We start from the raw sequence: 27,203 nt of genomic DNA on the forward strand, positions 1-27,203 counted from the left end.
AATTTAGTTTTAGTCTTAGTCTTTTGACTAAAATGTAATTTAATTTTAGTCGAAAAAATCCTTTCAATTTTAGTCTTTTTTTAGTCGACTAAAATTGCATGTCAATTTAGTCGACTAAATTTAAGACAAATTTAGTCGACTTTGCATAATATTCATTATAATCATATTTAATCTTGTTCCTCTGCTTCATGGAGCTGCTCCACATGAACAAAGCTCAGAGCTGATGCTTTGGCAGAGAATTTAAATGATATGAGGCTCTTTCAGATGGTCAATAGAAGTTTGGATGATTTTAGTCTCTCCTTTTCATTTTCATTTTTTCAAAATATCTGGACATTTTAGTCATAGTTTTAGTCTCATGAAAAACTTTTAATTCGTTTTAGTCCAATTTAAAGTCGTCAAAAATATCACTTTGACTAAAATTAAGACTAAATATTTTAGTCGACGAAATTAACACTGCTTCTGGGACTGTATTTTGTAAGCAAAATGTTATCAAAAGTCTCTCCCTTTGCTGGTCTTCCACAAATCAGAGTCTTGCAAGATTATGCCTAAAACAATGAGACAAGTTTTCTTGTGCACAGGGAATAAGGGGGGGGGCTTTCTGGTTCAATCAGGAGGCGAGGGTTAGGGAGCTACAATGTTCACTCATAAAATTTCTCTCTCTCGTCATTTTGCAAATTTACTGACTTCTACTTCAAGAGAGCTAACACAATCTTTATTTTTTTATCACTTTTATGTCGTACCCACATCTCTCCACAAGATGGCAGTAGGTAACCAGTCTGAGCAACAATCCCAAAGCCAGGCTGCACCTGTTTGCGTTCCTCTCAAAACCTCTTAAACTGTCCACAAGGGCGCGATCGTGCACCAACCAGGCGGGCCCAGCTACATCAGAAAGTACAAATCCAGCTACCTCTTTCCTAATGTTGTTGAGGTACTTTGTTGTCGTAGAGGTATAAGCTTATCTCCGAGGGGACAGGTCCGTTTTTCATGGGTTTGCGTGCTTCTTGCCGTGCCTGCGGTCTCCCTCCGTCCAGTACTTCTCTGTCTGCATCTCCATCAGTCTGGACACTGTTCGCTGAAAGGCAAAGGTTTCTTCCTCCGCCGTGAACAGCGTCAGACGGTCCGCTGCTTCCTGAAATGAAAAACAAAGAAAAAAGGTTATGAGAAAGTTGCGCATGTCAATAATATAATTAAAGTCATCTTGCTATTCATGTATTGATTTAAGACAAAAGTAGTAAATAAAGCAGAACATATACTTGCATTATGTACACATTTACAGGATACATTTACAAAATATGCAAGTACATAAAGATGATGCAGTGGAGTATGGAGCATTGACATAGATCATGTTTTCTATGGTATTGTACTGGTCACTTTGTTTGCACACTTCCAGCCAGAACAGACTTATAACTTAGAAGACTTAGATTTAAAGGTATTTTACCTTTAAATTACAGAAGTTGAATGTGATGTTGTGTATAGAGAGACTTACCCCACTCAGTCCCAGATCGTCAATCAGCTGTCGGTCTCTTTCAGTTCCTCCGGTTTGGAGAAAGAGTCGATGTAGAGGCGCCGCAGCTTGTACCACCACTCTTACCTGCAAAAGAAATATCAGAGTTTTATCTTGTGCAGCACCACAATTCAAAGTCCATGAAAATAATAAAGATGAATTTGCTTCAAGCGAATATACAGGATGTCTTTCAATCTATATGTTGCATTTTTATTACTGTTCGCCTGTACCTTGAGATCATAGAGGTTATCTATGAGTGTCGTGAAGCGCTTGGCCTCGTCTTTCATATCCAGAGTCAGAATGGGAACGTTGCGAATGAAGACCGTGTCAAAAACTCTGGCGAGCTCGAGATAGTCACCGGCCCCTAGAGGCTGGGAAGAAGAAAAAAGAAAGAAGAAAGAAATGACTGATAATAATAATGAAGAAAAATAATAACATACAGTATATGTGCACACCGAAACTAATGGTCAAGCCCGCCTCTATCTGCCGTTAAATTGTACAAGCTGTAGATGGAAAAAATATGGCCTCATTTGTTAAAAACCTATTCAAGTATCACAAATAGACTTATGCTGGAGCCCAAGGTTGAGCAACGGTGACTCATTTTGAGAGCCAAGAAGAACACACTGCAGCAACAGTGCAGTGGAGAGAAGAAAGAAACTCCAAGTGCTTTGGAGTTGAGCTATTTTTGATTAGCACTAAGTGGACTTTGCGTAATGGAGTATTTATTTGTCAGAGCAATGACTAGAAGCATCATGTGTCGGTGATTTTGCGGACTGACACTCAAAACCAGTCAGAAGTCAATTATTATTATTTGATCATTTTGAGTAACTTATTTTCTTTTAAGACTTATCCGACTATTTCTTTCTTCATTGAGTGATACTAGGAAATACATATGTTCCTGTACTCAAATGCATAGGAAACTCACCCTTCCACACAGCTCCTCAAAAGTGCAGTCAGCGAGAGAGCCACAGGTCTTCCTCAGGGTCACGTCTCTGCCCTGAATCCTGAGCTCCCGAGGCACTATAGCTGCAAAAAACCCGGAAAATTACACTTGATTTTGCCTCAGTGTTAAAATTATATAAGTCTTCAAATGCTTATCATACTCTATTTATTTGGAATTTGCTAGCAAAGCATTCATGTGGCATCGCAACCTTTGAAACATTGAAGTGAAGAGCAGGCCTGAATTCAATGGCAGGATCTGCCTTTTAACTGTCAAAACGCATATTGTATTGTTCAGAGAATTTGAGGGGGCTGGACCACAATTTCATGCAGTTATGGTTAAATATCTCTCTAATCACCGGGCCTATCCACATGAAACAAAAAAACGGACACAAAGTTCAATGGTTTTTGTGTCAGGACAAAAGAAGTATCCCTACAAAAATGATTAAGTTCAACATAAGTGGCCCATTGAATTTGAAAATCAAATAAAGGTGTACTTGACTTTATTGACGTTATTATTCGGGCTCAGGGTGAATAGGGGGGTTGGACTTAACCACTAGACTACCAGCTCCGTCACATTTTTTAATACATTTTAGTACAGAATGTTAAAAAAAAGAACTGAATATAAACGGGATATATTGCTACATATTCTGACAGTAATTAAGCAACGCTCTAATACACATAATACCATCTCAAAAAGGAACAAACTGCACATGAAGTTGCACTGCTTTCGAAACTCCTCTTACCGCTATTTTGCTGCAAGGCCAGCTCGTCAAACAGCATGTCTAAGAAGGCCCCAGATCCGCGTTCCCGAGTGCTGGAAGAGTTGCACACGCACAGTCACGCATAATAGAAGATTTAATAATAGCATATGAAATTAATAAAGCTGAAGTGGCTACATCAAACGGTGGAGGCGCGGAGAGCACGAGTGGGGAGGTGCTTAGCTTTTCACTCCGTCGCCAAAGAACAGGATGTTAGGCTGTAAAGACCAGCATTAGCCCATGAATGCGCGTGGAAATTAGATTGAGAAGTGCGTGTGTGTTTTAACTCCAGGTAAAAAGGCTGTGTGATGCACTCTATTTACATACAGTGAAAAGACCAACGCACTTGAAAGCCCCGATACACAGATGAGCAGCGGAGGCAGTGTTCGTGTGTGTGTGTCTGTGTATATGTGTATATGTAATGAGCAAAACAGAAAACTAGCCTCTAAAGCACTGCCATTTTTCTCATGCTCTATTGATTCCTCTTTTGCGCTTTTCATGGATCTCTCAAGGTAATGTAGGTCTTTACAAATCTTCCTGGGGCTGCTACTTGTTATTTGTCTGTTTGGCTTCTCCTTGTGTCTACCTAGCTTGTTGGCACTAACTCTATTACCGCTTCTTCTTTGCTTCCAAACAACCTTGTGATGAGTTGGCCGACACACAGAGGCTGAAAAGTGGATATAGTGCCGCTGTATATTCCGGGGCCCCAGTATTAATAACTGTCCACTTATGTGTACAAGCACTTGTCGTCCATGTAGAAGCTCCCAGTGTAAAACTAAATATTACAATATAATTAGGCAGCACTTTAAGCGACGGTGATAGGATGGGGAAAACATGATACATAGAAGTGTAATAATATGGTAATCACAGTAATTAAATGGAAACAGGACACACAATTAATTAACTGGTAATATTACCAATCCTGACTCTAGCCCTGACCCTAATCCTGTAGAAAGACCGTCAATTACCAGGAACTATTCAGAAACTCTGACTGAAATATATATATTTTTTATGAGGGACTGATACATTTCGACATATAGGGCATTTTTTTGGTAACACTTTAGATTACAGCCTGCAAGTTCCACGTGTTGGTACAGGTAACAAGAAAGTAATTACAAATATAGCTAAGGAGTACAAGGTGTAACTACAGTGTAACAAAGGTGTAACAACGGTGTAACAAAGGTGTACAAGGTGTAACAACAGTGTAACAAAGGTGTGCAAGGCGTAACTATGGTGTACAAGGTGTAACTACAGTGTAACTACAGTGTAACTACAGTGTAACAAAGGTGTAACAACGGTGAAACAAAGGTGTACAAGGTGTAACAACAGTGTAACAACGGTGTAACAACAGTGTAACAAAGGTGTGCATGGTGTAACAGCGGTGTACAAGGTGTAACTACAGTGTAACTACAGTGTAACTACAGTGTAACAAAGGTGTAACAACAGTGTAACAAAGGTGTGCACGGTGTAACAACGGTGTAACAAAGGTGTAACAAAGGTGTACAAGGCGTAACTATAATGTACAAGATGTAACTACAGTGTAACAAAGGTGTAACAACGGTGTAACAAAGGTGTACAAGGTGTAACAAAGGTGTACAAGGCGTAACTATAATGTACAAGATGTAACTACCACACTATACCACAATACCACACTACGCCTTTGCTCTGCCCAATCCCGTCAGACCTTGGAAGCTAAGCAGGAAAGGGCCTGGTCGGTATTTGGATGGGAGACCGTTTAGTAACACCAGGAAGCCTAGCAAATGGAGTGAGTGAGTGGTTGGTGGTGGTCGGAGGGGCCGATGGCGCAGACTGGTTGCCTCGCTTCCGTCAGTCTACCCCAGGGCAGCTTACCACCACCGAGTATGGAGTGAATGAATAGTGCAATGTAAAGCGTCTTTGAGTGTCCAGAAAAGCGCTATATAAAACCAATGCATTATTATTATTATTAACTACAGTGTAACAAAGGTGTAACAACGGTGTAACAAAGGTGTAACAAAGGTGTACAAGGCGTAACTACGGTGTAACAAAGATGTGTGTAACAAAGGTGTGCAAGGCGCAACTATGGTGTACAAGGTGTAACTACAGTGTAACAAAGGTGTAACAAAGGTGTACAAGGTGTAACTACAGTGTAACTACAGTGTAACAAAGGTGTAACAAAGGTGTACAAGGTGTAACAAAGGTGTACATGGCGTAACTACGGTGTAACAAAGATGTGTGTAACAAAGGTGTGCAAGGCACAACTATGGTGTACAAGGTGTAACTACAGTGTAACAAAGGTGTAACAACAGTGTAACAAAGGTGTACAAGGTGTAACTACAGTGTAACAAAGGTGTACAAGGTGAACAAGGTGTAACAAAGATGTGTGTAACTAAGGTTTTTCAGACGTCATCTAAATGAGTCAGCTTATAAAACATATTTGTTTCATAAAATGCATTAATAGTTGATTAAAGATTAAATTGTATTTACTTTCGTGTTACCTGTCTACACTTGGCAAATGCGGGCTGTAATCTAAGCTGTTACCATTTTTTTTGAGTGGATCCAAGCCCAATATACTCACTTCAAATATTGTACCAAGTAATAATGTTGTATTCTGTTGGCTGCAAAATGCATTGTGCATTGTTGTGGCAGCTGGACGGTACAAAAGAAAATAAAGTTGACTAACATTATCCCCTTGTGTGACCTATAAGTTTGGAAATGCCTTTTGTTTGATTGAAAAAGAAAACCTTGAATTTTTGTTACCCACTGAGTTCATACTTGTTGGTGCTCGTCAAAGAAGCCATTTGTGGCAGCCACTTGTCTTGGGGAGCTTTGTTTAAAGTGGCTGCTCTAGTGACGGTAAAAACCCTAATGATGTGACACTCGAGAGTCTGGACACACTTTTCCACAGAAATGGAGAGTAATAATAAGTAGTAAACACAAATAATGAAATGATGAATCGGTGTCCTACTCACAGGTAGTAGAGTTTCCCAGCGGTGTCCATGTCCAGTGTCCGGTAGTCAATCCCAGTGTCCAGGCAGATGGTGTGGCAGTGCTCCTGTACAACACAAAGTGACAATTGGTTTACTATTCAACACTGCAAACACAATCCTGGATATGTAGTGCCAAAACACAATATCTACTCTAGTCTCCACATAAATTTCCGTGCAAGGCGCAGCTCGGCTGATCCAATATTTTTAATTTGCCTGCAGTGTCAGTGCATTTAACTTCCATTTTGGTTTGTCTGACTGTATAATATAGTTCATTTAAGCTTCATAGAGATGTAAATTTGACTGTATGTGAAACGGGCTGACTGGGATGAGTGTGTTCCCGACGAGGGGGGGTGAGAATGAGAGATCACAATGAGTGGGCGGATGGACTTGTCGGAGGAGTGCGGACTTGACAATCCTCTCCAGACGATAATCAAGTAATGACCCGCAGCCCCGGCTCCATCTGATTATAAATATCTGCAGGAATCATCACCGCTGATTGTGTTTCAGCCCGCGCTCTCTCTGTCTCTCTTTGCTGTCACAAGGCACAGTGGCGATGGAGAAGTAACTCGATGATGCCTCAAGTTTGTCCTTTATACTTTATTCAATTTAACACTTGCTGCCTACTGGTTTCATCTTTTACTACAGTAAAAGCAATGTCGCATGATGACATGGTTAATAAGGGCACATTTGTACAAATATCTATACATTTTGTAAACATTTAAAAGGATAAATGTTCTCTTCTATTCTTAACCAATTAACCATTTCCCTGTTTGAGTAAAAGTACAGGGTGGAACGACGGGAACTTCCTTTTTGACAAGGGTGTGGTGATGTTAAGGAGGGTCACAGTGGGGTGGGTGATGGCCCAGTGGAAGGGGCTGGATGGGAAGTTTTGTGTCCACACCTGTATTAGTCGCAAACCAGCTGCGGTCGAGCGGGCAGCACGCTTTTGCCGAAGAGGTGTATATTTCTAACGGCCACTCTGTTATTGCGGTGCACCTTGAAATTTCAATAGATGTTTTGAGAAGAGCCTTCCCTTCCTAAGACATAAACTGGCCTGCGCCTTCGCCTGATTTAGCCCCTTGTGACTATTTCCTAAGTGGTTATCTCAAATCCCTAGTTAATAGCGATCATGCTCAGACCCTGCAAGACCGACAGAATAACATACGAACCGAAACTACCATGTTGTCTGAGTAAAGTGATTTGTAAGTGTTACTTCCCATGCCCTGTATTAAAGCTAAAATAGAATGACTCATAATTAGAAAAAAAAAAGCTGAGTCAGGGTCAAAGCTCTCAATTTACTAATCGGTTCCTACCCTCACCCATGGTCATGAGATCTGGGTAATGAGCTGGAAATGGAAATGAGTTTCTTCGCAAGGTGGCTGGGCGCACCCTTCGAGATCGGGTGAGGAGCTCAGTTACCCGGGAGGAGCTCGGAGCAGAGTCGCTGCTCCTTCACGTCGAAAGCCAGCTGAGGTGGCTCGGGCATCTGTTCTGGATGCCTCCATGTCCTATTGGGACGAGGCCTAGTGGAAGACCCAGGACACGCTGAAGGGACTATGTCTCTGAGCTGAAGCCTGGGCAGCTCTGCCCCGGACAAAGCGGAAGAAAATGGATGGATGGATGGATGGATGGATGGATAATTAATACTAAAATTACTACAAAAACTGTATATTGTTAATAGCACATGTGCAGTGGTAGTAGTAATTCTCTTTTTTTTGTATGCGGTTTTGATTTTTGAATCTTGAATTTTTCGAAGACTATTCTGCCACCAAGATAAAAATGTCCATTCTTGAGCACATTTTAAGGGAATAAATAAATCTACATTTCCCAGTTATCTGTTTTTACTTCTCACATGTCTTTACATAATGACAGCATTGTGTCTAGCGTCTTTGTTCAAAAGTTTAAAATCTATAAACGAAGTTAAAAAAGCCCTTCTAGTCTCTTTGCCCTCGTTTTTGGATGGGTCTATTTACCCGACGTGGAGGTCAGCGCAGGCTGATGAAATGACACCTCCCTTTTGTGCGTGGGGGAGGGAAGGCTCTGTCAGGTGCTTATTAAGTCTGATTCAGCCAATTGGCTCGGAGTAGCAACCCCGTTTGTGTGCGAGAAAAAGTTGACAGCGCAGAAGAATGGAGTATTTCCGTCGACCTTGCTTTGTGATGATTACTAATTATCCGGCAGGCTTTAAAGGACGGGCCAGTGGCAGAAACTTCGCTGATTTCATAATGCCGTTCTCAGCCGCCCGTGTCAGTCAGCAGATAGGGTCTTTTCTTTGATGGAAACGGGGGAGATGATGATTACAGTTTGCGCTGCACTCCCTGACATGAATCCCGTTGACGTCTTACACCGCACGGGAAAGTTTGAACTCAGCAGCGGTAGTTCATGTCTGATGGAACACGCGCAAAAGGCAGAAAGAACAATAAAACAAAAGACAATAGGGTTATTTGTTATTACATGCGAGTATTGTTTTGTAATGGCATTTGTGAAGCATATCTGGATACTTACAGGAAAGTTCAATATGAAAGGAGCTTAAGAGCGTGGAAAAGACATTCAGTAAAATGCTACATATATAATACCAAAATAACCTTTTAGTTTCTCTTCATTTTAACCTGATTGTATGTACTGTACATATTTATTATTTCAGTCTTTGTTCAAACAGGTTCATTCATCTATTTTCTATATTGATTATGACCGGCCTCTGTCTTTTGTCTATATTATTTGTACTTGTGTCACACGTCCAGGTCCAAATTAGCAGGTTTCCTCCTCGGCCCGCGCGCTCCGAAACGAGACAGATGACAGACATGAGAAACACGCTCTCTTTAGAACAAAGTCATCCAAACACATGTAGCTCCCGTCGCCTCATTGTGTGGCCTGTCCACTCTCTCTGGACGTCCCGTTTAGCATAAAAACACCGCCTTTCTCCCCTGTCCCTGCCTTTATGCCGTATCTCTCCCTCTGTCCCTCTGCTCACCAAAAGTTGCTTTAGAGTTTTTTCAAAGAGAGCGGCGTGCCATTGAGCCGCAACAAAAGCCAAGGATAGCTGACTATTGGGCCCTGATGAAGTCCACTCCCTCATTACGCCACTGTGGAAAACATTTGATGATTTTTTGTTTGGTCCGCGGGAGCATTGACCGGGGGCCTCAATGAAATGCGGGGTGGGACGGCTCGAAAGAGAAACCAAAGGGAGTGGAGAGAGCGAGAGAGGCACAGGGAGGCGAAAGGTTGTCGACCATTCAAGCGTGTGTGTCTTATACAGAAGAATAGGGGAAAGAGAGCTGCCTTTATGCTGTGGAGTTCTGGACGGCTCTCGTGACATCAAAGTGCGCGGGCCCATGGGGGTGGATCTGGCGATTTGCTTCATTCTTGGGGCGGCCAGGGGGGGTATGTGACAATGTGAACACCCTAATTACACCTAATGATCTATCCCCCTAAAGTGCGACTGTCCCCGAGACGGCTACGGTTTGTTCCGCGGGGTCATTCTCACAACCTTCCCCCAGTCACCGTGCGGTCCTCTCGGTGTAACGTCCTCTCTATAGGACCAGGCTCCAACAACGGTACCAGGACAGGAGACCCCCCACTTTCAGCCCCTGCGGAGAACTAATAAGAGACACTACTAAAATGTAGTGAGGGTGTGATGTCTGCACCTGACCAAGGGGACAGGGGGGGGGCTCTACTTCACCAAAGAGAAGGTGGGGAAATGCAAAAAAATGTGCAAGGAAGCCGTGAAATCGACACACACTTCTTTGAGAAACTAAATGTAGCCTATAAGAAACTGTCTTATGTTTCTCCAGATAGACATGGACAAAACTTTGATCATAAAATTAACTTTTGCCATAAATCAGACTGCTCACTCACAGTTTATCTGGTTTTGTATCTGTCTTTCAAATAAATAAATGAGTCAGGGCTAGGGCTGCATCTTCCTATAAGCCACACACTTATTAATGACAAGAAAGTGTGCTCAGTGACAGTACTGCACAGGGGTTTGGCAATGAATCGATTTTTGATTTCAATGTTTACAAGAATAATCCAGTCTGCAGCACTGCCAGTTTCAATTATGGCAAATAAGGCGACTGCTTTTTTCGAGGGCCGAAAGTGACTCAGATGGCAGGGCACATCATGCTATACTCGAAAGGTTGGGGGAACTTGCATTGTAGATGTACCCACGTAGAGCTGTACCTTCCTGTGCTCCACGTCAGGCACCAAACATGCGCTGTTGGATTGGAACAGACCTTCACTGGAGCACCCCTTCCCTCTCAATTTATCTGTATCTATTCTTATGATTTTTTTTAATTTTTATTTTGCTATTTTTCATTTTCTACCAACTGCACAGCACATTTCCAATGCATTGACAATGGCCCGCGCAAATAACAAAAAAAAAAAAGCGAAGGAGAGCGGCACAAAGGGAGGGTTAAAAACAGCAGGAAATCCAGAGGTACTCAAAGTTGCCTCAGGGTTGTGCGCCTCTGCCTCTCCGCGTAGCATTGTACTCAACTGCAATCGAACAAGCGGCAGGAAAATAAAGTCACTATTCTGCTACAGAATATGGAGAGCTAACCTTGGGCGAGTGAGTATTACCGGATAGTGAGAGAATAAAGGACTATGAAGGATGGAAAAAGGACAGAGTCTGAGAGAGCAAGAGAGTCTAAGTTACAATACATGTTTAAGTGCCTTCCATTGAAAAAGGCCCTTAAAGTAAACAAGGCATTTAGAAAAGTCTGAGATTCGTCATAGGTACAAAACAGAAGCAGAGACAACCGACAGAGATTGTATAAGGGTCTTGAGCAGCAGCAAGGGATGTTTCTTAGCCCAAGAACATGAGCTACACAGGCAAGCAGAGGCTGTGTTTCTAGAAGATATTTTTCCAATACATTTCCTAAAAACACAACTACACTGATCTCTATGCTTACAATGTGAAAGCTTAGGAATTTCTCACATTTCTGCCTAAATTGGTCATAAAATGTGATCTGATCTTCAACAAGATAAGATAATCCTTTACTGATCTCACAAAGGAGAAATCCACTATTCAATTCAAAATCATAAGAATGAGTAAACAGTGCCTGCTTTAACCAATACCACCCAAACATTTGCATTTTATCATGTTTTTATTGGCCATAACATGTAAACCTTCACAGGACAGGGAGGAAAAAGTAAGTGAACCCAGAAATCTTGCTTAACTGCAATAGTTTTTCAAGAGGAATGATTCATCCCGATTGTTGTGAGCGTCTAATCTGCAACAACAGGAAAGCAGTTATTGCTCCAAAAGAAGGGTACGCCGGCTATTTAATCTTTAATACAAGGGTTCAGGTATTTATTTCAAAACTGTTGCAGTTCAGCGAGATTCCTGGGTTCACTTACTTTTTCCTCCCTGTCCTGTGAGTGTTTACATGTTAAGGCCATTAAAAATATAACATGTAATTGTGTGGGTGGTATTGATTTAAGCAGACACTGTTTACTTATTCTTATAATTTTAATGAAAATCAGACCATTTTAGGCAGACATGTGAGAAGCAATCACAAACATTTTCGTCCCACTGTATATGACTGGGAACAGAGTTGTCGCACTGGAGCAACCAAAGGACATAGTTCTTAGTGCCCAAAATGTATCTCGCACTGCATTCTTGAGTAATATTCTCAAAATGCCTACAATCCTCAGTGCTGTACGTTTACCTGGCAATCAGATAGTCCTTGGGTCAGTGCATGTTGGGGGCAAGTAGTAGCGGCTTTTGATGCATGAATGTTTCAGATGACCAGTCCAAGCGCATATGTGACTGCATATTACAAACAACACAGGAAAATAGTGAGAGGTAAGGAATTTAAAGAATTTTGGATAAATGAGATTGCGCCCATGAATGGCTCAAATACAGGGGTGCATTTAATGAGAAGTCAATGGGTAAATAAAGACATCATCCCACACAGACACAGGCCTGGGATTAACCTCCAGTCTTGAGCGAAGGTGATAGGGAGGAGAGGTCACTGCCCATTCTACTTTATAATGCCATCAGTCCGTCCCTCTGCAGCTATAGAGACACACTCAGCCGTATCCCAAGCAGCCAAAGCTACGCCAGGCCAAAAAACCCGCCACCATCCCGTCCCACAGTTCCCCGCATCAGAGGTGAGCTAGTTAGCGCTGTGACCTCCCTAAAATACTGCTTTGACTTTACAGAAGGGACTGCTTCAGAGAATGGACCCAAACCCCCATCCCAGCAAAACCAGATGTCCCGACAAAGGGGAACACAACGTCCTGAATGAGAGGAGGCCAAGAGGGACAACAGGCATTCAGGAGCACGATGAAGTCCCAGGATTAGAGAGGGCAAGGGTGGTGCAGGGGCGAGGCGGGGCTGGGGTGGGAAATGGGAGGATGCAAGTTTATAATAGGGCCCTAAAGAGAGTAATGATGAGCTATGGCGACAGCTTAGGAGTTGGCAGGTCAAAAAGTACATCATAATGACTCGGGATGGAAAAGATGCTCTCTGGTAGAAGGCAATAAAGCCACACCACGCAACATCACCCAATGAATAAAATAAAACATGTGCATTTATTTTATAACAGATATTTATAATCGTTTGAAAATGCCTAAAAAAATGACCAAGCAAACACCGCGCTTAACACACTAAGTGCCCCGTTTTAAAGACAAGAATCTAAGCTCTCCGTGGGTGAAATCTTTTTAATTCTATGTACCTCAGTTCGGTGAGAAATCCAAAGCTAAACAGAGACTAGTTTTAATCAAAATCACAGTTTTTTTTTTCCAAAATTCTGAGATAACGGAGGTTTTATGCAACACTCTCCTTTCTGATTAACTCCTCTCTCCAACTCTCTCCAACTCTCTCCTCCTCTCTGGACAGATACTAACGTTATGGGAAGAGGCAAATATCTCTGTTTCAAGTCAATTTTCAACGACAACATTGTCAACACGTTTTGATACACCGCGTGTTGCCGCAGATCTATCGCTTTTTATCGCGTGTGCATTTAGACAGCCTGGTTCTCAGATTGAAGACTCAGCCCGGATGTTTCTCAGCCGTCCTTGGACCGATTTTGACCATTTTTAAAAACTCAGAGAAACGTTAAAATTTCAACTGTTATCGATCTGTACGTGGGAAGCCGCTCTGCTTTGTCAAACGTGCTCCAGAGAGTGAGAGAGAAGCGTCGGGTTTACAGCTGTTCGCTATGCAAAACCACTAACTAACCACGGACTAAAAAAAAAAGAAAAGACACGCAATAATATATATAAAATGTCCATATTGTGACTCTTCACAAGTTTTTGATCGACTTTAGCTTCTTTAGAGCTACCAAAATCACACATAAGGTGTATTAGAGTGTTTAGTTTCGTAATTAAAAACAACCCACCAAAACAAGTTTTTCCGTTTTTGGCACTCAGTGTGTTAAGACCTGACTAACTTTCCTGGGAGCGGGTACGTCTCCAGCTCGTCTCCATGGAGATGGTAAAGGCAGCCAAATATGAGATTTAAACAGGTTAGGTTCTCATCCAAATCTATTCTTTGATTACCCTGTTCTGTGTCGAGCTGGTTTTGTATTGCTGGCAACAGTGCAGTACAAAATGTTACGCACTGTGTCTTTAAGATAAGGGGCCGTTTTGGATATTGAAATAAGTGCACCACTAATACACATACCTCTAGTAAAGTGAGTGTTTCTACATAACAGTGCACAGGGGTTAAACATTACTCACAGACACAAGCCAAACTCTGAGTGAACTGGAATTTGGCAGTAACCAATTTTTGTCCTGGAGAATTGCTTGGTTAATAATGAAACGTCAGCCTTCTGCCTCAAAAAATGTCCCGTTATTTCAATGTCAGACTTTGTCTATTTGTCTCCCTGGATGACTAAGATTTCCTGTTTAACACAAATCATTATAATTTTGTACAGGGCTGTAAAAAGCTAAGCGCAACATTACAATGACCAGGTAACCACAAATGTCGAATAATAAAACCACAACAGGTGGGAGGGAGAATGCCCCTGTTCAAGATGCAAAACAGCAAATTATGATGCAATTATCAACAATTTGATTGCTCAAAAACACATTCAATGATTACCAGTACAATGGTTCTACAAACTACTTTTTTTTTTTGACAAACAGCTGCACTGCTCTGCCTCTCTCTCCCTCTTCTGCTCTTCCTTTTCAAGCCCTTTACTTTTGAAATGCAAGCGGCAGCATGGGTCAGTCACTCCATTCACATTACCTGTGCGCTCTCCCTCTCCTCTACATCCCTACCTTTCTGCGAGTTTGTATGAGTCTTTTAGTGTGCTCTGGTATGATCAAAGACGGCTTTGTGACACTGCGATGGGCATATCCGAGGAGCAGAAAAACATCAAACCACCAAAGTTACAAAAAGACAGATGGGAGAAAGGCACATGCAGTTCTGTGCAGAGCCACAAATAATAACATGCTGCACAACATCTATATGAAATGGTAACGCTTATGTGTATGTGCATTTATCCATCACTTGTTGAAAAAGCAAACCCGGATGAGCCTTGGGACATCATTAAAGCTATACATTTATTTTTGTTCACTAATATGACTTGTGAAACTATCTAATATCTAATCCATGCAGTTATTTCTGGTAGACTGTAATGTCCATTTTGTATGCAGCGCCAGTATTCAAAACTAAAAGCCCTTTCTAATTGACGGAATATTAATAATATTTGGTTTTACGTTTGGTAATTACGTGACACTGAGCCCTGCTTAGACCTGGTCAGTTTGGTTTAGTCTAGGTTCAGACCTGCTCAATGCCAATTTTTTTTCTAAAGAAGGAAACAGCAGAAATATTTGCCATCACATGTGCATATTTAATTAGATTCATAATTAGGATCCTCTCGGTTTATAACGTTAGCAAGCTGTATTTCAGACATTCCTCTGCCGTAAAAAAAAAACGTTTCATGGAGCTGAGGGGCAGCTTTTTCTCTGTCTGTTTATCTGGGCTGTAGTGACCACTCTGCTGCAGAGACACAGAGAGACAGACCATGCGGCCGCTCGATTGAGGGATACAGTCGGGTCCAGAATTTGGATACTTGGTCAGGTCTGGATTGGGGTGGCATGTGGGTCCGGATCCAGTTATTCCATGACCTCTGCAGAATAGTATAGTATAGTATAGTATAGTATAGTATAGTATAGTATAGTATAGTATAGTATAGTATAGTATAGTATAGTATAGTATAGTATAGTATAGTATAGTATAGTATAGTATAGTATAGTATAGTATAGTATAGTATAGTATAGTATAGTATAGTATAGTATAGTATAGTATAGTGTAGTGTAGTGTAGTGTAGTGTAGTGTAGTGTAGTGTAGATAAGATCATCCTTTATTGATCTCACAAAGGAGAAATTCACTTGTTACAGTCGGCATTCAAGAAGATCACTCAGAGTTAATAAAGTGCAGCTGATACAGAGATTATTGCACATGTTACTTTACAGTAACACTAGTATAGTATAGTATAGTATAGTATAGTATAGTATAGTATAGTATAGTATAGTATAGTATAGTATAGTATAGTATAGTATAGTATAGTATAGTATAGTATAGTATAGTATAGTATAGTATAGTATAGTATTGTATAGTATAGTATAGTATAGTATAATATAGTATAGTATAGTATAGTATAAGTCAATTACAGCTAATCAATAATTTGTTAATTATCCATCCATCCATTTTTTTACGCTTTATCCGGGGCCGGTCCAGGGGCAGCAGTCTCAGCAGTCTCAGCAGTCTCAGCAGTCTCAGCAGAGATGCCCAGACTTCCCGATCCACACACACCTCCTCCAGCTGTTCTGGGGGGACCCCGAGGTAACACCAGGCCAGCTCGGAGACATAGTCCCACCAGCGTGTCCTGGGCCTTCCATAAGGCCTCCTCCTATTTGTTAATTCATTTATAGTAATTCCCTTTTAAACTTCTAAAAAATAATTCAGACATGTATTACAATGTTATGTAGGTTTATGTTAGTGATTAGTGAGATTAGTGATCCCAGATTTAAGGAAAGTCTAATATTACATTAAGCAAATGTGGTTTATTATCAAGTGCTGCTGCAGGTGTATGACGAAGATCAGTGTGAAGTCATCATGTTAATAAGCTCATTCTGGCTTTTAAGGCTTTTCAAAGGATGTATAACATATCCAGGTTTGATATAGGCCCTATTGGCAGTCTTTTAGTTGACAGACACCCAGTATTTGTGTATGACCAATACACACAGGTACAATGATCAGGACAGGACCTACAGCATACATTACATTGTACTCTATATTTGCATGGCATTCCATAGGGGCTGTAGTTTTGTGCATTTGTTGTAAACAAAAACAAATTTACAAGACATGACTCCGTCTGTACCTTCAGCACATCGATGAAAGGCTGGAACGTCTCCCTCTGAAGTCCGTTTTTATACAGATCTGAAAGAGGAAGGGAAGGGCTTGTGTTAGCGCTGCTGTTTAGCCTTCTAATAATGTCATTCCCCTGTTGCAGATTGGCACATAAAGTGGCTATTGATGAGCTGATAAATGGGTGGGGAAGGCACCACAAAAGCACCGGGACCAGAGCTAGAAAAATGGATTTCTGCACCGGCAGCGGCAGCAACATAAAATTCATTACATTCCCAAACAATGGTGGTGAGAGAAAGAACTGTCCCCTTTTCAGCGCGTACAATGTCCACAGCGGCCCAGTGAATGGAGGTTTCAATTAGCTCGGCTGGAACAAATTACATCTGAAGTAGCATCCCTGATAGACAGATAAAACAGATAGGGATTCACACACAAACGGGACAAAGGCACCACGGCAGAGAGGCTTAAGCTCTGTCCAGCTGCGAAATGCTAAACAAGTGATTGTTGTTGATGTTTTAGCTTTATTTTACTACAGCAGGACCTGACGCGCACACCGTCTCTGATGGATATTTCTACTGTGTTGGTGTGACAACATTGATAACCCATTGTTACGACTATACACTATAGGTTATTCATTATACTTTGAAATGTCTCCCCAAAAACAGGGTCCACTGACAAAATGATAATGAAAGCGCTGCACCTCTGGAGTGAAGTTTTAGATACAGCTTCACTAAATACAGAGAGGCAGAATGTCTGTCTTTTGCTTTACTGACCTGTAAATATCAGACATAGGAAGCTATTTTAAGATGACTGTAAATTAAGCGAAAATCAATGTTTGATTTACAGTATTAGTTCAATTCACTTTTTTAAATCATTTTCTCAGTTAATTTATTCATCTTAAATTCATCTTTAGTTAATTTAATACATGTTTGTCATGATCTAAATAATAAAGAGCTATGAGTGTAGAGACAGTACATTAAATGGGGCCTTCTATAGAATATTCCTTGTGAAGGCTGCTGAGTTAATTGTTCAATTAAGAACTGCCATTAATGTATAATGTATGCAAGCTAGTGTTAACAAATGGCCCCACTCTCTCCATTCATTCCATTAACCTTCTTCAATCTCATATAACAAACAAAAGCAGCCCTGGATTTACTTCCTTCACACATCTCCACATCAATAAAGATGTAAAACATAAGCCTTTCATGTGCAGTTGTCCCTTATGGCTTTCACGGGTCCATTAACCCCGTAATTAATACCGAGAAGGACATCTACTCAAGTTTTCAGCTTTGTTCTTAAAAGCTAGGAAATTTCACAGACGCAGGCTTTTGTCAGAGGAAAGCATATCACTAACAAACACTTTGTTCCCACTTGAAGTGTTGAGACACATCAGTATGTTCTTCACATGAGATAGGACAGCATACGGTATATTTGCCTGGGCCTTGTTCAGCGTACAGTTGGAAATGCTCCATCAACACATGACTAAAGCTTATTTCGTGATACACAGATGGGCATGATCTAAACATTTGGTAAAGCTGAAAATATTGTCAATTCTTAAATAGATTCTATGTGGGAAGATCCCCAGAGATGGGGGCGATACTAGAACCTGTACAAAGTGGTGCTGAGTTTGGGCATCTATCTTTTGAATAGAAAACACTTATAAAAAGCATATAAACACTCTTATCATACTGCAGAAAAAAGCTCTGAGAATTTTTCATAAAACAGGGTTTTGTGATCACACAAACCCTCTTTTTCTTAAGTCATGTGTATTAAAAGTAGAGGATTTGATCAAATTCAAAACTCTACTGATAATGTATAAAGTCAAACATAATCAGCTTCCTTGAAATATTCAGAAGCTGCTCAGCAATAGAGATAAAAGATACAATCTTCGAGGAAAGATGAACCTTAAAAAACTAACTCGGAAGGGGGTAGATCTTTGGAATGACCAAGATGAGAAAATTAAGGTTAGCACCTCATTTGAGCAATTCAAATTTAAATGTAAAAAGCAATATTAGACCAATATGCTAATGTAAAAACCTTGACCCAAACTGTTGTTTGTTTACATCTTAACAATGTGATCGTGTGTATCAATGAAATGGAAGGAATGTCAACAGCTATGTTTGTTAATGTATGAGGGGGTAGGCATTTATAAGTTATCTTCTGCCTACGCCCTTTAGGAACATTGTTGTGACTAATAACAACCTTGCAGCCCAAATAAACCAAATTCAAAAAATGATGTTGTCCTTTGTGCAGTCAGTAGTCAACTTTAGTGTTGTGGGCCTACTCCCAGCTCTGACAAATTGCCTTTCATCCTGTTCTGTCCTATCCAGTAAATCCTAGAGGCTATACATTCTTAGAACAAGATATATCCGCCAAGTATCAAACTTAGAAGGATGGTTCAAACAAAGAAAATTCTAATCAGGTTTGCACATAAATACACTTGCCTTTCACCAAGCTTCTTTTTAGAGAACTCAGCTATGTCCAACTATTTCTTCAGTAGAAACAGGCAAAGGTGAGCAAACTTGACACCTCCTGCTTTAACCTACCATCAGGTGCTCTGTTGGATGTTGCCACCACCACCACTCCAGTCCTGAACAATGTCTGGAACAGCTGCTTCAGGATCATAGCGTCTGCAATGTCGGTCACCTAACACAACCACAGAAGAGGAACCGTGTGAGGAGGTACATTGATTCACTGCATAAATCACCATTTCCCTCAATGCTGCCTATCTGTGCGCCTGAGGTCAAACCATGGCATTGACACTCATGTTGATTAGTGTCATTCAGGTGTGCTCATTCAGGCCTTTGTCTGGCCAAGGCTATTCACACATAGCACACATGCACATGCATGCACCACTACAACCCACAGCCACTTGAACTGACTGCAAATGGTCACGAAGCGGCTTTCTGCTGGGACTGGGCTATGGTATAGAAGACCGTACTGCAGAGAGTTAAGTATTCAATAGAAATAAAATCATATATTTAATAACAAAAAAGGAATGAAGAGCTGAGGCTATACAATATGAGAAAACACGCGCTACACAATGTCGAAAATTGTCGGACATTGTTGACTTGATCATTTTAATCAAATTAACTCTATGAATGTCCCTGCCAATGAAATTAATGGAAAAAATGATTTAACTTCATGGACAAGCGTGCATTTTAGCAGCTCGACACACAGTTGCGGTTGACCATGGCCATTTAAAGCCACATAGACAGGCTTCATAAAAGAAGTAGAAAACGCAAGGCTGTAAAACATCGACACAAAGGCCTGTCTGCTGCCTTTTTCATCTCCATCATCTACATTAAACAAAGGTGAATGGCAGCACTGCAGCAAGGCCGCTCATGACTCTCTGGCTGACACATGAAGAGCTGTGACCTTTCCCTTTAGAAATACAGCCTCTCACTTTTGTTCCCATGCTCTCGTGTCCCCATCACCTCTGTTGTTCTGTGAGCATTGGCAGAGGACACATCATGCGCATTGGGCAATGTACCTAGTTAGCGAGGTACATAATATAAGCTTTTCCAAGTAATCACTGTACAACAAAGCGACACTTGGAGAGACTAATGTCTAAAAAAAACAGATTTATTTTATTTGTATTAAGGATTATCAAGTATTATAGTAGTTTAATATCCAAAATCATGTTTCTTATTAACCACCAAGTTTTCTTATTAACCACCGCACCACATTAGTGAAGAAGATGTCGTCTCCTTGTCACATAATGAAATCATAAAGACACAACGGTGGAACATTGATGGTAGAACCGCATCAGTCAGTGTGTGGCAAGTTTACTTGTGCAGCCCAGTTTGCACACAAAGTCATTCAAAGTGTTTTACAGAAGAATGTGTTCAAATAAGGGGATGACATGCTTTAAAGTTTCAGAAAGGGAAAGTTGTGATGACAGGTGACAGTGGCTCAGATGGAAGAGTGGTCCTCTTAGCCCATTGTGCTGGGCTTTGATACTTCACATAACTTGCCTGTGCGAACCAGCGATGCATCTGCACTGAAACCTGCCGCATATGTTTTGAAATCATACCTCACAACAAACCTTACAACATTATGACCGATAAAAGGTGGCCGTTCAAAATGAGGAGCCTAAAACTTGCACAAGATAAGCGATTCATTAAACGTAACTTAGTAACGTCTTGAATAACAGAAACCTTGCTTCCCATTCTCATCTTCTCCCTCCCTCTGCCTCTTAGCTACTTTCTTGTGTACAACAGGCACTTCTGACGGCCATGCCCACAGCGTACGCCTCCTTTTCATCCTCTGGAGGGTCTTCTGCTTTCTCATATTAGCCCCGCTGCCCCTGCCAATACTTGATTAACATTTGTGTTTAAGCCTGATTTTGCTCAGGCTGAGGTGACTGGGGGAGCATCAGATAAGTAGAGGGTGTGCGAGTGGCTGTTGCTGAGAACCAAACAGAAAAAAAGCCAAATCTCCTTCTCTCTCTCAAAATAGTGGCCCCTGTTTCTGGCAACCACTGGATTTGACCACTTAGGAAGAAGCGGATATATTCTGACACAAAGAAAGTAAGGAGTGGGGTTGTCTGAGAAAGGGAGAGATGGCACTTATTGCATTATTAATGGAAATAATGAAGTGATCTCAGTAGCCATTGCGGAAAGTAATATAGAGGCCAAATTAAGGCTCTTTTGATGGTCTCTCTTTATGAACACAACCTGTGAGTGATTTGGCCAAGGCGCTGCGCTGAGACAATGCAGCTCTAGCAGTTCATCTTCTGCATCATCTTCTAGGTTCCCCCTCAATGGCGAGTATTCATTATTGAAGCCGTGTGTGTGCGTGTGGTGGTGGGGGGCACAAAAGTAGGAAGGGAGAGTGTGGAGCCGGAGTGAGGGGGGGCACAAATTACTGATAATGGCATGGCGCTAATGAAGAGAATGGAGAAATGTCATTAGCATTTAAGAGGATAAGATCCGATCTGACCCGCCGCCGCTAGTCGCTTTCTAGCTCCACTCACTTAAGGAAGCACTGATACCCACCGCCTTATTTGCATGGCTGAGTGGAGGAGGCCGCTGATTGGTGCGTCAGCCCCCCCCCCCCCCCCCCCCCCTCGAGCACCCCCCCCTTAAATCCCCGCAACCTCTTATTTATGCATCACAAACAACTACACACATGTCCCACTCCATTCAAGCCAGCAGTAGCAACAGTCGACAAGTGAAAACAGCAAAGCAAGGCGCGTCGGCAAAACAAAACAAATCAATGAGAACGGCACAAACAGCGCGGCCGGTTTATAATGTGAAAGACGCAGAGGATAAAAGCAGCGGCTCTTGATCCTTGCAGATGCATTGAGAGTGACAAAGGAGAGCAAGCCAACCTTCTGTGACCTTTGCCCTCCCCGTTATTAACAGTAATGATATCAGTAAGAACAACAGCGCTGCCAAAAGATGTGTGTGTTTGACAGATAATACAGACTGGGGTCCTTTAGTCCTGTATGAATGACTAACTAACAAAGAACAGATAGGGTCTCGCGAGTGGTGCTCGTCTGCAACACCAACAGATGAAAAGAGGCGAATATCTGTTATACTGATGAATCAAAGTGCCTTTTAGTTGTCTATATTCAGTTTTCAAACAGCCCGTCTAAGCGTGTAGTAATGGCTCTGGGGCCAATTAACTGAGTGTACGAGTGTACACCCATAAAAGTGGGACATTCACTGACTCACCCTGGGCATAGTAAATGCAAAATGTTTTATATTTCAGAAAAATACTCAGGTTTAGACACATTATGCCATTATTCAGTTATGTCATATTGCTGTAAATGTACACGGCCACTAGGTGTCCCCTATGTTTAAAGTTAGTTCAGGAGCAACAGGCAAGAGTATGGACTACAAAGGCACTATAATGGAATGATGAGACAATGTGTTTCCATTACAATCTGCACAGTAAATCAATTATTTAATAATTAAAACCTAAAGAATATTGGTTCACTTATTTACAGTTATCATTTCATTTTCATACAATTTCCCACACTGGAAAAGAGCCTGATCTCTACAAACCCAATTTTTCTTTGTAAACTCTTCACTACAATAAAACTATTACCTCTAAAATCAAGTATTTTACTCTGTCACCAAGAACATGAATCCTGTATGTAATATAGAAAATAAGAAGTTCAAACAAAAGGGACAAACTAAAGGGAGAATTTTTAATTTGCATGCTAATTTTATTTAATAGGACAATGATGCATATATCGATTCAGGATCACTATTCTTCTAATCTCGCACAGAAATGTACTGTAAGTTCACACAATATTCTTTTTTTAACAAATCATTCATAAATTCAATGAAAAAGGGTTTATAGAGTATAATATGTTTGAAACCATTTGCTCTTCACACACACACAAACTCACCTGAAACTCATCGAAACACAGAAGGCAGGTTTCGGCACCAATCTCCATGGCGACCGGCGCTATGGGGTCGTAGGTGAACATTCTCCCGAGCCCTCTTTTTGGCAGGCTTTGTTTCCACCGATGGATCCCTTTAAAGCAGCGCACACAGACGTCAGCCACGACTTAACGCACACCTGCGCGGCCAGCCCAAACCCACTGACAATACTGAATAGAGCGCTAATTTCACCTGCGAGTATAATAGCAGGCAATTAACGGCGCGGCTTTAGGACAAACACGAGATAAATATAGGATGGACGCCACGGTTGCAGTCACTAAACTTCAATAAAGTCAAGCGTGCTAATTGTTTTGGGTGTTATTGAGGAGTATATGTGGGAACTAACTTTTGTGGATGTCCAGCATGAAGCCGTTGAAGTGCACTCTCTTTTTGTGCGGATTTGGGACATGGGAGAAGAACAAGTCCATCAGCATAGTTTTGCCTGTACCTGTCAAGACAGCAAATAACAAAACAATTAGCAAATCTGCTTCAAGAATTTGCTCTGCATTGATGAAAGAAAGACCCTTTTTTATGGTCATATCGAAAGAATAATTTTAATGGTCGCAATCAGTAAAGCAAGACTTGCAAAAGCTGCATTTATAAGGAAAGTGTTAAAAAAAAAAAAAAAAAAAACCTCCATTGGAATTCATCATGTTTAAAACTTGCAATCCAAACAATAATTTGGTAATGAAAAGAAAAGAAAAAACACTTGCTATTCCAATAGTTTAGCCCTCTAGAAACATTCTGAAATGCATGTTATTCCTGTAATGTTAATGCTTCTGAACTTGCTAATAATGTGCACATAGAACAGAACCATAATTTTCAAACATAAATCCTTACACTGCAAAATGTCATCTTGAAATAAGTGAAATTTTTTTGAAATAAGTAATTTTTTCCTTTATTTGAGAGTCTAATTTCAAGAAATCTGTCCATGGGGGAAGATATTTACACTTAAATTAATATAAAACAACTACAAGAGTTTTATTTCAAGTAAATTAAGATTTTTCATCTAGTTTTGAGTGCTGCGATTTCTTTTATCTTAATTTAAGTGTAAATATCTTACAAAAGCACTTATTTCTAGGACATGTTACTAATGTCAACATTACTTTTTGCAGTGTACCAATTTGTGCAACCCTAACAAATGACCACTGCCATAATATTCTTTCTTAAACCTTACCATCTCATAACTTAACAATGAATTTGTTTCTGCAATTAATTGCAATATTAACCACCAGATTTTATTATATTTTGCACCTGCTGTTAATAGTGTGGATGTATCAATTTTCTTACCCACATCTCCATAGATATAGAAGCCTTTGGGGGGTGGAGGTAGTCGAGTGGGTTCCTCCTTAAAATTACAATGAATAAACATGTAGAATTACTTTTATTATAGTGCAAACTTCTTTATGCATTTATGAGAACAACTAATCACCCAGAAGTTAAGTCTGGGATTCTGCATAGATTAATTGCCTTTTTACAATCCCAAGACGCTGAACAGTTGACCTAAATAAACCAAGTTGTTTTATTCATTACCATATAAGACCGAATCACGATTTGATAAACAGAGTATGCTGAGGCATTAAGCCACCACTACAGTGCGAGGTTTCACATTCTCCAGACTAACCCGCTGCAGGGGACGAAGACAAAGGGGATCTAATCAACAAGACAAGCCAGGGTTCCCACGAAAGAAAAGCATCATCAGTGGAACAATGGGGGGATTTGTCAGACAAAACGGAGAGGGCTGGATGAGGCTCTATTGGAGATGGAGTGGACTTGTCTGTGCGGCCCGTTTAGAGCTGCTAATTGTGATATGGTACTGTTGCATTGAGGTGCCGCTGGAAGTCATTGTGCTGCCTGCCTACCATCATCAAAAGGTCCCCGCTTCAAAAAAGTGCCTTGTGTTACTAAGTGCAGAATATTAAATAAGCCAAACATGTCAAAGGCTTCGTTAGGACACACTGAGCACATAAACCTACCAAAACTGAAATTCAAACTCCTAAACAGCTAGAAATCAAAATATGTCAATGAGTTGAGTGGCACTTATCAATAACTATGATCAAATGCGACGCATATTTTTGAATAATGTATTTAATATATATTATTAGTATTAGTTTGACAATTTCAATTTTTAAGGACAGAGGCCTGGTATAAAAAGATCTTATTATTACCCTCACATATAATGAATAAAATTCTTTACAGAAGGTCACAGCTGAGGTAAAGCAATTTGAGTTTCTAGCCAATGTCAGATTTAATGAACATTTTCCTCAAATAAAATAATTTTATCAAACCAGTACTCAATGTCCTAGTACTTATTTCCTGCTGCCCAAGGAGCACTTGACTCTGGTAAATGCAGACAATAGCCGATTGAAAACGAAATGAAAAGCAAACTTGTTTTGCCATCCTGTGTTTCTGTGCCCTGTCCATGGTCCTCCACACTGCTTCGCCTCTCCTCTGTCCCAAATGGAGTGACATACTGGAAGAGCAACAAGTCTTTCTGTCTGCTTTGGCATAACAGACTGTGACTTCTCCCTGACTTCCCAAGCTGCCCTCTGCTATTGTGCAATAATTGTCAGTGGTGGCTGGCAGCCATTTTGCTATGGCAGAGTGGAGAAGGACAAGGCTGTCCCTCAGGCGCTGTTGTCTAGCTGGGATCTGTAGCCCTGTTTCACCTCCTGCTAGAGAGGATAGGCTTGCACATGATTGGAAAGTTCACATGCGGGACATAGCCACTTTGTCTCTGCAGTGACTTCATACACACAGAAACTAACAGCCTTGATGTTCATTGCACTTGAATAGAAAAGACCTTTGAGAGTCAAAGTTTAGTTTAGAGGTAAATATATAGTGTGAACAGGACAATTTTGAGCAGACTTGAAGAGAGTGGCTCCTGTGAAACAATAGCCCATTGTTGGTCAACCGCTACATCGGGTCAACGCTACATCGGGTCAATATTAAGTCAAGTGTACCCTCCTCAAAAACTTGGTCAGTTAGTGAGGACAATGGCGGCACTTTCACAGAGACTACAGACACCAAAAGGACAGTGATATGACCTGATTCAAACTCAGAATAATTGCATAAGTTCTAAGTCATTGTGTATGTGGGTGACAGAGACCCACAAGGTGCTCAGAGAGGACTGGTGGGGGTGGTGTTGATAGCCTAACACCAAAGTATTTGTCACAGTCCCGAATCAAAAGCAAAAAGGACAGGAGTGGCACAGACAATGGGGATCCCCTCATTACTGCACTGGGGATGATGAGAGAGTGAGAGGGGTGCCGGGACGGGCCCAGCGGGAGGTCTGCTCCGCTGCCTTCCAAAATCTCATCCTAACCCTATGTGCTTGTGCCAGCTAAGCGACAGAAAAACTCCCACCATGACATACGAGACAGTCATCTCTCCTGACCTAAAAACAACAACAGCCCCCTGCATTACTCCAGTTCCAAACTCACATGTACAATACACTTCCCAGACCCCTGCCCTCCCATTGACCTGAGCCTAGCCCAATAGTCACCAGAATTAAGGCCACAGTACAGTGTAAATTCACTGAGCTATTCATGTGATAGATGTCAACACAAGTTACCAAAAGGAGGACAGATGCCTCCACTAACAGCATGTTTGTTGTTTTCCTCCATTTTTTCCCTTACAATGACACAAACAGCAACAATAGAAGATTAATGTTTTGACGTATTACATATTATTTAGCACAGCATGTAAATTCTTTTGAGTAGCATTTTCATTTTTGTTTAAGCAATTCAACACAATACATAGAATGACACTAGTCTTGAATGAGACTTTAGTATTTATAAATGTACCTCTCTCGGCGGCACTGTCTGTACATGGTCATGCTGTGAGTGTTGTGCAGAAGCATGGCTCAGGTAGATGCTGTTGCTGTAGTCCATAAGAGAAGCCTGCAGCTGCGCCAGTTGTTGGAGCACAAGTCTCTGCTGTCTGTCCCTCCGCAAAGATCCGCTTTGGACAAGCCGATCATAATGGTCCTTTATGGGGACCGAGCAATAATGAGCTTTCCTCCAATATCTGTAACCTATTACACGTTAAATTAGCATGTAAACAAGTCTGACGTCTGACCGACACAACAACAGCTATCTATGCACTGCAAAAATAAATGATTACAAACGGTTACCTGGCTTGATCCGAGAAGGATAATCTGAACGGAGTGTGTCTTTTAGTAAATATTTCAGTAAGCGTCCATAAGCTGCGGTCGCGCAAGCCGCCATGATGCTTCAAAATGTCAAAGCTTTATTGAGACTCATGTGCAACTACTGAGAATACAGGCTTTTGAATTGAAAAGCTAATGTA

The 27,203-nt window shown here is 41.1% G+C and overlaps 1 protein-coding gene across 1 annotated transcript; it reads right to left on the bottom strand.

Annotated features, from left to right (window-relative positions):
- Positions 1-463: 463 nt before the first annotated feature.
- afg1lb (AFG1 like ATPase b) lies at positions 464-27,127 on the bottom strand. Its single transcript, XM_079571719.1, has 13 exons — positions 27,028-27,127; positions 26,699-26,928; positions 24,183-24,240; positions 23,239-23,340; positions 22,859-22,986; positions 19,041-19,140; positions 16,508-16,566; positions 6,156-6,238; positions 3,190-3,260; positions 2,430-2,530; positions 1,735-1,875; positions 1,487-1,591; positions 464-1,129 (listed from the first exon to the last, which is right to left on the bottom strand). The coding sequence occupies exons 1-13, from the start codon at positions 27,119-27,121 to the stop codon at positions 983-985; spliced, it is 1,419 nt and encodes a 472-aa protein (XP_079427845.1). The 5' UTR covers positions 27,122-27,127; the 3' UTR covers positions 464-982.
- Between the last annotated feature and the right edge of the window lie 76 nt (positions 27,128-27,203).

The sequence above is a fragment of the Gobius niger genome (genome assembly GCF_951799975.1).
Source record: "Gobius niger genome assembly, chromosome: 15".
NCBI classification, from domain to species: domain Eukaryota; kingdom Metazoa; phylum Chordata; class Actinopteri; order Gobiiformes; family Gobiidae; genus Gobius; species Gobius niger.